Source organism: Marmota flaviventris, chromosome 12 (assembly GCF_047511675.1).
Source record: "Marmota flaviventris isolate mMarFla1 chromosome 12, mMarFla1.hap1, whole genome shotgun sequence".
Taxonomy (NCBI): domain Eukaryota; kingdom Metazoa; phylum Chordata; class Mammalia; order Rodentia; family Sciuridae; genus Marmota; species Marmota flaviventris.
Genome location: NC_092509.1, coordinates 37,124,713 through 37,136,750, shown reverse-complemented (window position 1 = coordinate 37,136,750; position 12,038 = coordinate 37,124,713). Strand labels below are relative to the sequence as shown.

Sequence of the window (12,038 nt, the reverse complement as noted above, 5' to 3'; positions counted from 1 at the left end):
TCATCTCCTCAATTCTTATTTCCTCCTTTGTCAAATGGGGTAATTCCTTTCTCCTGGGGTAGTTGTGAGGCTTAGTTGAGGTAATCTATGGAAGGCAGCTTGGGCTACATCTGGAGCAGAGGAGATGCTTGGTGACAGGCAGTCATTATCATCATGCCCTGGGATTTCGAGACAAGCCTTCACTTGTGAGTGAGCAGAACATAAAGCCACCACACAAAGTTAGCAGACATTCCCGGTATTAGAACAAAGGGAAGAACACAGATCCATAACACTAATATGGTTATACTTAAACGATTCATTTGTATCTAAAGGATATTTGAAGATTTTTATTGCTTACTGACTATATTTTGCTTTTAGGTTCCTGGGAACACTACATCAGTGATAAGCCAATCTGAACAAAGATAATGATTATTAAAGGAAATCTATGGTTATGAATAATTTAACCCAAACATCCAGTTATCTGAGACAGGAGTGGGTTTCATTTGAGGAGGGCTGTGTGGCTTAGGTCATGCAGAATGTTTGCTCCCCAGCTCTTATTACTGAATATTTTTCAAGTGTTATCTTATATTTCACTAGTAACTCAATTTTATCTTAGCCTGGTCTCCACTGTACCATCTGGTTTATTTTCCCAAGGACAGCCTTGTCCTTCAAGTCCTGGTCTTGAAGCAATCTGGTCATTCTGAGGGACACAGACTCTGATATTGGAATATGTTTATTAAAAACCTTTCCTTTCTTCTTGCTGATCTGGCATCTAACTCTAGGTTACTTGCTTTTGTAAGGCTTTGGTGAACTACACATTTGGTATTTTCTTCATCCCATTCCCACATTCTAAGCTAAGCAAAAAATTCTTTTCAATAAAACCCACAGAGAATAACCTGCAGATAACCTCGTCTTTGGCATCATCCCCCTAGGGAAGTCTAATCAACAGTGAAAGTGAACAGGCTTAGAAAGGGCGGAAATAAGCTTAGTCTAGTTTTCTATAAATGGGTTTAGACTTTCAGCTCATCTCATTCTCAGACTTCGTTAAGAGGGAGAAAATGACATTAAGGAACCAGACAAATAACATTCCCTGGTTGCTTTCAAGCAATACCCACATTATTGCTAAACTAAGAGGTATGTGAGCAGTGGTTTATCAAATTATTCAACTGATAATTCAACTATTTTATTGCTCTTGTACTTCAAAAAGTCATGTAGGTTAGCAGCTTACATCAGACTGCTAAGAGGCACCCAGAGATACACACACATGTATTTTAAATGTCATTGAATATTTTATGCTTTATTCTTTTATTGTTTAGCTGCACAATTTCAGAATGTCTCTCAAAGGTTAAACTTAGTACCACAACTGTGAAAGTTAAATAGAACAGAAGCAGAAGCCTGGAGTTGATATGTTCAAGTTTTCTCAATTTGTTGAGACCTGTTTTCCTTTGTGGCCCCTGACTCTCCTCAGCTTTTTATTTTCCCCTTCTTTTCTTATCCTCATTTACAAGCAAACCGTTTTTCAATTTCCTCAACTTCCTCTCAACACCCCCAACTGTGTCCTTTACCATGTTTGAAAGATATTTCTTGAATGTTAAGGTAGCAAGTAAAAGTCCAGACTCTAGCTGGGTGCAGTGGTGCACACCTGTAATCCTAGGGGCTCAGGAGGCTAAGGCACAGGGATCATGAGTTCAAAGCCAGCCTCAGCAAAAGCAAGGTGCTAAGCAACTCAGTGAGACCTGTCTGTAAATAAAGTACAAAATAGGGCTGGGAATATGGCTCAGTGGTTGAGTGCCCCTAAGATAAATCCCCAGTACCCCCTCACCCCCTCCCCACAAAATCAGGACACCAAACACACCTGACCCGAATGTTGACCCGGGTCCACTGTTTGTAACACTGGACAAAGTGATTCCATTTACCTCCCTGAGAAAAGCTCAACTATATCAATCCACATTGAATTTTGAGAATGAGTTGAATCTAGAGATAATATATATAATACATGTTATATGTCTCATAATAAAATATAATTTTGAGTCAGGCATAAATTATGCTTTTATTCTTTAATTCATTCATATAGTCAGTACTGATGAAGTAAAAATTATGTGCTAGGCCTCTGCAAGGTCTTAGGATTTAATTAGAATTTAGCTTTTGATTTCAGATTCAAGTTGTAAAATGTACTTGAGGACTTTATAATTAGATGTCAGTGCAAGGTGGGTATGAAGGAATTTAAAAAATCATTCAGTTTGAAGGGCTGCTGTTGAGAATGTTGACTCCTGCCACTCCTTCAGCCACTCCCCACTGGAGTGGGGGGGGGGGTAGTGGCGGGGGCAGGTTGGAGTCTTAGATATTTGGGACCATTACTTTCTAATATATTATCTTCCTTTTTGACAACTAAGGTGCTTTATAGGAATTAGCTTTCTATCTCAAAAGATAGAAAAAGGTAATATTTCAGATTGATCTTTTTTAGTGGATAAAAATTGAGCTCAGAAATGTTGTAGGACTTTCCTAATGCCATCTCACCAGGGGTAACATAACGCATCAACTGGATCATGGCCTGAACTATAGCTCTTCCCATCAGACTATATTTCTATCTTTGTTGGACAATGAGTCAGTGTGCGCTTGTTAGACATGTGTTTTGATATTTTTTCCTTTATCATAGCAAAGGTTCAGAGTCTGACCCTCATGCCACCTGATTCATTCTTCATATGACAAATGCCCCAGGTGAAGCAAGACAGTGGCCTTACTTGTTACCTTAACATTCATGAAAAATCTTTCAAACATGGTAAAAGGACACAGTTGGGCTGTGGCTGAGGGAACTATGAGCCCTGTGTCCTGTTCCCAACCACTGATGTCTCTTGTCCCTGATATTGCTGTCTTCTTCAGCAATATCAGGGATATTGCTTGTCCTTCTATGATGTGTTATCCTGTAGGGGGCGCTCCTTACTCTCCTGGGCAATTCACTGACTTAAATGACTCAGAACCTACTTATGCTAAATTCCTATGTGAGTTCTGAAGTTCCACTGAAGTGGTACAGAATGTACTGTTTCAGAAAAAAAAAATGAAACAACAATGGTGCTGCCCAGTAAACACATGAGTTTAAAATCCCCAGTCTCATATCATATCTAGAAGGTCAATGTATAATGTGCCTAGTGCACCATGAAAAGACCCGCTGAGCAAAGCTTTGGTTATGAGAGCAGCCCAGTAAGAAAGAATGGATGTGATCATGATCGATCATATCCCACAAGTGCCAAGTGCTTTGTCTGTGACACACAGAGCAGAGTCACGGCTGAAGCAGACCTTGATGGTAAAGGAGAAGCTGAAACTAATCTAGCAGAGGTTGCTAGATTAAAGGGTGCTTGTAAGTGTCAGTTCTGCCCTGCACAGCCTACCCACTTCAGCCAAACCCAAAGAACCAATGGCTTTTTAAACTTTGTGAAACCACAGTCTGAACAGCTGATGAAAGCTATGCACGTGGTCTAGAAAAATGCTCAGATTATAGGTCATTTCAGTTTCACAGATCCTTGAAGCCCAGTATGATCGTTTTTCTGGTTATCAGTCATTCAGGATCAATCACCCATGTAGTGTTGAAATGCACAGGAAATATGGGAAGGCGAATTTGTATTTCAGATAGATGTTAGCTCCTCAGCCTTCCTTGCTTTGCTTTCTCCTTACCTCATATCCCACACAAAGGCTCTAACAAAAATTCCATTCTAACAGAAATTCCATGGCATTTTAATCAACACACATGTAGCAATTAGCAATTAGGGACTATTTCCACCAATTCACTCTGACCCATTACTATACAAATATAACAAACGTCAAGGAGAACTTGGTGCAATAATCACACAATTATATAAACCGGACTCTTTTCTGACTTCTGGAAAATTAAGGCAGATGTACATAAATTATTGCCAAGTATATAATCTAAACAGCCAAGCTACGAGTCTCCACTTAGGGCTTTCGTCAAGATATAGCTAAATGGAAATGTTACAGACTCCAGTGATCTCCTTCCACATCCATTATTTATGCACTGAGGATGTTCTTTCCTAGGTGAACTGAGAACCTTGGGAAAATGCACTGTCTCTTTCACAAAGTTGCTTTCCCTTTCCTTACAAGAAAGCCCGGGTGGTTTTAAACGGATGAGTTCAAGGAGGAGGGCTAATACCCTATTAGCCACGTCTAACTTTTCTTAAATCCATATCTGTAACTAAAAGATTATATAAACCCTAGAATCAAAGCTGCTTTTGTTGTTGATTCCCATTTCTTCATACAACCAACAAGAATGAAAAGTTCTTTAAAATAATAAACCTCTTACGTGGATTTTGAGGCTTTGTAGGACCTAATACGAAGTTATAATACTCAAGTTAAAAATCTATCTTTAAAGATTAGCTAAAATCATTTCTTAAATATCTCCTAGCAGCCGATGGCATCTACACAGATGACAGAGAGGTAAAAGTTCTCATGAAATACAATGGCAGCACAGTGCTAGCAAGTAATGAAATCCCCTTTCTGCTCTCTCCACTTCAACCTTTTCTCTGAGATCAGAGGCAAACAGTAATTTACTCAAAGTGTTCTGTGACTCATGCAGGAACAATGTCCCTGACAGTGTACTTTTTTTTTTTTTTTTTTTTGCTTCTGTGTTACTTCAGTTCAGTAAAATCACTCAGTCTAAAAAGTCTTCTTTGTAGCTCAGAAAGACATGGTCATTTAATGAGGCCTGGGAGCCCTGGCTAACATGGGGGGCTTCGTGCCTGTGACAGCAGTGTGCAGAGCTTCCAGGTGGGTATTTCAATGGCCATGTGAGCACAGATGAGGGAAAAAAAAAACAACTTGAAAACAGGATGCACAGCAAATGCAAACGTGCACCGCCATTCGGTTTTAAAGACTGGGCTCAAGGCAAGAATATGTGAGCTCTTCAGCGCCAGATAACTCCAAAAGAAATTAATCACTTCTCTTACACCACTCAATGAAGACAACACTCTTCTGTCCCTGAGACTTGCTCTCTGGTTACTGCAGACACAGTTAGGGAGGCTAGGCAGCAAAGTGATTTTCTCTGATACAAAGTCATCTGCAGTTTTATGGGGATGCTTTTCAAACACAAATGTCTAACTCCTTCCTTCAGGAAGCACACAACAAATGAACTGTCCAAATGTAAAGAAGTTTCAGGTAATCTCTGTTTTTGTATCAGAGAGGTGAAGGTTACTCACATCTTGGGGTGAAGAGAGAGAGTTGAGCTGGGCGCCGTGGCATGTGCCTATAATCCCAGTGGCTTGGGAGGCTGAGGCAGGAGGATCGAAAGTTCAAAACCAGCCTCAGCAATCTAGCAAGGCTCTAAGCAACTTATGAGACCTTGTCTCAAAATAAAACATAAAAAGGACTGGGGATGTGGCTTAGTGGTTAAGTGTCCCTAGGTTCAATCCCCAGTAGAGAGAGAGAGAGAAAGATAGATTGATTTGGAAAAATGAGTCAGGATTATTATTATACAAAAAACCACGGGGAAATCCAGGAAGCTGTTAAGTTCCAGAACACTAATCACATTAATAATCAAGCGGAAGAGTCGAAACACTTTCCAGAGTCACATAGAAATTATGCCTAGATGTTATTAGTATAGATAAACAGAGAACTGATTACCTTTGATTTTAAATGATTTGAACTTCTAGGCCAACTGTATATAGATAATTGTCTCACCTGCAGTGACAATAAACTGGGGTGTTATTTTCAATTTGCCTTCACCTAGCTTTACCTGCCACCTCCTGATATTTTCAAGGCCACTCTCTGAAATCCAAATTGCTTCTCAAGCATCAACTTGGTCCTTGGTCCCTGCATTTAGATATCTGACAGGCCCTCAATCCCAAATGCATCAAAATAAATGACATATCCCCCTAAACTTAGTTTAAGTTACCACCACTCTATAAATCACCTGTAAGATCTGACTCCAGCTCCCATGTCCTGATGTAACATATCACCTGGTTCCAAATGCTGTACTTCTGCTGTGGTCTCCCTTCTCAGAATCTCTAATAAGAGTTTCACCCTGTCCTCTACCTCTAGTTCTACGTGTGTTAGTTTAAGTCTCAGCTATTTTCCATTAGAATTTCTGTGAGAAGCTTCTTCCTTCTCAGGTTGTAGGACCCTCAAGCCTTTTTATGTTTTGTTTTGTTTTGTTTTGATAATCAGGTCTGGCCATGAGGTGAACACTTAAAATCCTCCAAGACTCTTCCCCATTTTAGGGGTAAAGTTGGTGTGGTCAGTGGCGACCTCCTTCTTGGCCTGGCTCTTGCCTATCTTTAAGTTCAACTTTCACTCTTTCTGTAGTTGATAATATGAAGTTTGGGTCTCTTTGGAGGTTGGTTAGGTAGGCAGATCTGCCTTTGCCTGTGGGAGAGGTAAATGGGTTTAATGGTTTTTTGTTTTTATTTTTGTTCTTTTTTATATTTTTTCTTTTTTATGTTGGAATTTTTTTAACCCAAAGACTTCATCCATAATTTTTAAACCCAAGATGTATGCAAGATTGTCCTCTACTCTTAAATGCAGTTATAAAGGAAAAAAAAATAATTAAAGTAGAACAGTAGGAGTCACGAAAAAGATTCACATGTCCAAAATCCTTACCTAATGTCTCCCGGAAAATTGCATTCCAGCCTCTTGCTGTTTGAACAGAATCTGTCTTAAATACCAGGACCATGCTGTTATTGCTGCTCTTAACAGTTGGGGGGAGCTTGGAACCGCAGAATTTTCCAAGAAGGGGATCGCTCATGTTGGAACCATCATATACCGCCAGGTAGTCATGAGAGCAGAAGGTGGAGAGAGCCACGTTAAAATCTCCAAACCTGTGCAACAAACCTTGTTAATGCTCATGTTCTCTGCCAGATGCCCATTAAATTGTATCTTTAGTCCTTCACACACACACACACACACACACACACACACACACCAAAAACTAATAGCACAGTGCCCAGTGCCTGGGCTTCACTTGGTAGGAAATTTTATAAATAAGACACTGCTTCAAAAAGTTTAACCAGATTTTTTTGAGTAACTAGGATATGCCAAAAACTGTGATAGGAGCTGGGAACTTAAAAGATGAGTAAGATACAGTCTTACATTCAAAGAGTTGATAGCCTAGGACATATTAAAATCCATTTGAGATCATGTTTTAATAAGTTGAACCAACAATATCTATCACTCCAGCAACACTTCAGGTTTTTAGTCTCACTAGGAACATGGGATTTATTCTTCTCTGGGTAGTTTTTAAAATAAAGTGGTACTATTTTCCTATTCTTTACTTCTCGAAAGTATGTGAACATCCTAGAATCGAAGAAATGTGGGTTTTAGAATAATAACTTCAATCTTGTTCTCAGTCTTTGTTTCCCTCTTTTAAAATGGAGTTTACAGTAAAGTTAAATACAACAATATGTAAAAAACAATCTATAGCATCTGATAGACAGTAGATGCTCAATAAAATGAAATTATGATGATGATTTTAAAAAAGCAGATATGAAATAATTTTTTCTCATAAAAGACATAAAAATATAAAATTTATGGTAGAAAAGAATGAGCTAAATTTTCGGGGGGTTTCATTTAATTGCCCTAATTACGATTTCATATTTAGAATCATGGTGGTTGTCACTGGAACTTGCCCATATAGTCCTGCTCTGCCTTCCTGACACCTGGTATAGCTGCCCTTAGACATACACACTGAGGTTTGCTGTGTCTAGAGGGCTTGCTTTGATCATGGAAATGTAAACAGGAGTAATACCTATTACCTTAGGGAAGAACTTTTTAACCCTATTACTAGTTTTGATGCATTGCCTTCCCAGTGATGATCATGGAAGCAGATGTAGAAATGAAATCTTCCATGGTAAGCAGAGCCTCCTTGCTAGGTCATGATGGCCACACTTGTACAAAGGAGAAATAAACTTAATGAGTCAAGATGGCTTCCCTGGTATGCCTTGGGGTTGTTTGTTACTTCTTCTTCTTTTTTTTTTTTTTTTTTTTGAGGGTGCTGGGGATTGAACCCAGGGCCTTGTGCATGCAAGGCAAGCACTCTATCAACTGAGCTACAGCCCCAGCCCATTTGTTACTTCTTCTAACCTCTCCTTATGGATATATTCCTAACATTTCCTTGACGGCCTTCACAATGTTTTAACCTAGGCCTTTGCTTTATCATTTTGAGTAATTATTCTCAGAGTTCCAAACAAGCAAGGCTTCCAACTGGTATTACTTCAGAATTTTGTGGTAGGCTTATGATGGCTTAGTTTTTAAAATTTGTTTAAATTATTTGGTATCCTGTCCTTGTTTTTGTAGGTTGTTCTGCCTTCCCATTATTATTATTATTATTATTATTATTATTATTATTATTATTTTGCTAGCAGAATTAATAAATAACACCATAATATGGAATAATTTTTGAAAATACCTAATGAATAAGTACTTCCTTTTAAGAACCTTAAGTAAAAACAATCAATGGTTTTTTAAAATTTTTTATTTTCCTAAAATATGTTGGTTGGTTGAATGTTTTCAAACTGAAGATAAAAGATCAGGATGAAAAAATTCTTGATTTTCTTCTGCTTCATATGATATTTAATGTTTTTGTCAAAAAAGACCAGGCAGAACAATGGAAAGATCATTTCCAACCACCCTAGATTGTTTTTATTCTCCATAGACAACACAATTATTTTCCAAAATAAGACTCCACAAAGAAAGATAAATTCTGAGTTTCCAAGGGAACTCAAATCTATTTTGGCTTTTATTTTGTATCACTTTCTCAGAGGATATCAGGAGAAACCAACTGACAAGAAATCTTATGTGGCCAGCATCTTTTTAGAGCCCAGGTAGGTGTATTTATGTTTCACTAATGTGTCTATCCTCATGGCACCCAGAATAAAATCTTTCACAGAATGTAGGTTTTTAAATAATAAATAAATGTATTTCCAAACATGCAGATGTGAACTATGACTACAGTGAACTTCAGGATCCAGCTAGAAAATAAAATATATATGTATATTTATATGTGTATCATAGGTGTCATATCTATATGAGTTGATATATCTATCAACCACCGTCTTAAGGTTTATATCCCTCATATTCCTATGTTGAAATCCTCATCCCCAGGGTAATGGTATTAGGAAGTGGAAATTTGGGAGGTGGTTAGGTCATGGAGCAGTGCCTTCAAGAAAGGGATTTGGTGCCTTTATAAAAGAAGCCCAAGAGAGACCCTCACTTCTTCTACCACTAAGGACACAGTAGGAAGGAATCTTTTGATAGGCAAAAAGTGACCCTCACCCAGTGCTGAAACTGCCTTGATCTTGGATTTCCCAGTCTCTAAAAGTATGAAAATTTGTGTTGTTTGAAGCTCCCAGTTTTTGGTGTTTTGGGATAGCAGCCTGAACTGATGAAGACAATAATCTTGCACGTGTAAGAAACAAACACTGCCATAGCGGCACTGGGAAGAGCCATCCTTTGTGCTTTGCTCCTGGGCATGTACCCCCTACTCAGGATTCCTGGCTTCTGTCCCTGTGTTTGGTTTTGTATTTTTTTTTTTTTAATCCCTAAGACTTAAAGACTTTGGGCCCCTGAGACACAAGTTCCTTATAAATAGTACCAGGTGTGATCTGCCATTTTCTTCAAGGTTAAGTCTGTAGAGCACTTACTGACTCATACAGGAGCCACAGTGAGCTTGGTGAGACCTGTCTTACTATCCAAAGTGTCCACCCACGCTTCCTAGGGCAGAAAGTGATCACAGACAAACAGGGAGGAGGCAGGCAGGTGTCATCCCAGCCTGTCAGGCTTTTAGGTGGAAAATCCTGTAAAAGACCAACTTTCGAGTTTCCTACCAGGGACTGTAAACCACAAGTGCTAGAAATACACTATATGTGGTGGAAGCAGTCTTGAACCTCATCCATCTAGAGAACAGTGGGCTTCATGCCCTGCTCTCATCAGAGGGATAATTTACGAATGACATATGCATCTCTTACAGTGCAAGTCTGGAGGTATTTTGAGTCATGAATAACAATAAATTTCTTAGCAGTTAGAAAATTGATCTTTGAGAGACAGCATAGGGAAACATTAAGGATATGATCTTGCGGAAAAAACAGGATGTGGACTCAGAATGTGACTCTTCAGTACTTTGGGAAAACTATGTGATCCTTCTGAGCCTCTGTTTTCTCACTGTGAGAGAAATGTGAGATACATCTACCTTCTGACTGTTTTAAGAATAAAATAAGACAATTAAGGAAAGTGTTAATAAAGTTTGTCATGTATCACATATTCCCAACAGATGTCAACTGTTTTGCTATCATATGGGAACCTCACTCTTCCTTCTTCTTGATTTCCTTATGGACCACTGTGGTCAATCAGTGCTATCAGTAAAGGAATAGGGTGGTGTTTTGTTGTTGTTGTTTTGTTTTGTATGTGTGAATAAAGCTAAAAGTATTTCCTCAAAAAAGAAGCAAATCTGGTCAGGGAGGTGGCGCACACCTGTAATCCCAGCAGCTCAGGTAACTGAGCCAGGAGGATTGCGAGTTCAAAGCCAGCCTCGGCAATTTAGTGAGTCCCTAAGCAACTCAGCGAGACTCTGTCTCTAAATAAAATACAAAAATGGGCTGGGGATGTGGCTCAGTGTTTAAGCATCCCTGGGTTCAATCCTTGATACCAAAAACAAAATAAACAAAAATCCATTCCACTTACTTGAGCAGAACCACTCTGTCGTTTCTTACAGTGATGTTGTACACACAGTAGAGATTGTTGGGGTAGTCAGAATTCAAGTAGGAAGGACTCCTGATGACTCCAAAAGAGTTGAACGTACCTCCACAGGCTGCAACAGAAGGCAAGGAACACGTAGAGAACATACATACTACTTAAGCATGGAAAAATAATTTTAAGTTTTTCTATATGATTGCACATTTTTCCATAGGAGAGCTCAGACTCTTTTTTTCTTAAGATAAATTAATACCCCTTCATTGTGGTTACAAATGATTCTGATTTTTTTTTCCCCACTGGAAAGAAAAACAGGAGACAGTAAGGAAAGAAAGACAGGGAAGAATATTTTAAGGCACATTTTGGAAAGGTGTAAGTCTGAGTCAAATTAATGGTCAGAGAAATAACATTTCACGTGTTGGGGCATAACTGTCCCTTTCCTCTATTTAAAGGACAGACTGACAGAGGGAAGTGACAGTGATAATTGGAAGTTTAGGAAAGGCAGGCAGAACCCAAGACATGCTCCGGCCATCAAGATCTGGGAAGGACTGCAATCTAGAAATCTTAAATAATACAGATACAAGTCTTCCTGTTATGATATTATAAGGTGAAGTACTAGAAACCAGTTTTGGAACTCTCCTGTTTATTTTTCTCTGGGTCAACTGTGTATCTCTTAAGTCTTCTTTATTTGTATGTAAGTGTGAGATTGGTAAAGACTCTGCTTGCCCAAATTTATGTTGTTTATCCTCAATAAGCATGAGGAAGGAAGGGTTGTTCCTCACTCTGACCCTAGCAATTCATAGCCCTTAGTTACACCCACAAATCAATAAAACAATAGCCCTAGGAATATAATAAAACCCCTTTAAAAACATATTATTTTTGCTTTGGCTTTCATATAAGAGGGATCAGACAGTGCCAGCTAATGATGGCAAATGCTACCCTCTCATCACAGTGAGAAAGGTTTTGGTTATTTACTTCATGATTCAAAATAATAATGAGGTTAGTGCATTTTGATGAGGTTTCCATGGAGTATACACCATCAATGGGCATACTCTACCTATTTCTCTTAGAAATGAGAAACAACCTTGGGCTGGCATTTGAAGTTTTTATATATTTATTGTTTTTGCCTTGACTGAGCCCACTTTCAGGGAAAGCTCTTCTCTGTATGCCTCAAAGTATTCTGGTGCTTGGACCTCTGGGTACATCTGCAGAGAATTAAATATCAGATCTGGGTAGCAATTACTCTATGTCATTTGGTTATGTGGTCTTGGAAAGTTTACCAAAACTTAAATCCCGTCCATCTTCACACACTGTTGAGATTTGAAGTCAGCATCAGCAACGCTCTCAGAGTGAGCCTTACAGACGAGATATAT

At 38.8% G+C, this 12,038-nt stretch overlaps 1 protein-coding gene across 1 annotated transcript in view; it reads right to left on the bottom strand.

The window, feature by feature from the left end:
- The window catches only part of Cubn (cubilin), a 275,809-nt gene that overhangs the window by 34,043 nt on the left and 229,728 nt on the right, over window positions 1-12,038 (bottom strand). Inside the window, exons 58-59 of the mRNA XM_071619663.1 lie at window positions 10,657-10,783; window positions 6,583-6,800 (exon numbers count right to left, since the gene is read on the bottom strand). Of these exons, the coding sequence (XP_071475764.1) occupies window positions 6,583-6,800; window positions 10,657-10,783 (345 nt within the window). The remainder of the gene's footprint in view (window positions 1-6,582; window positions 6,801-10,656; window positions 10,784-12,038) is intronic.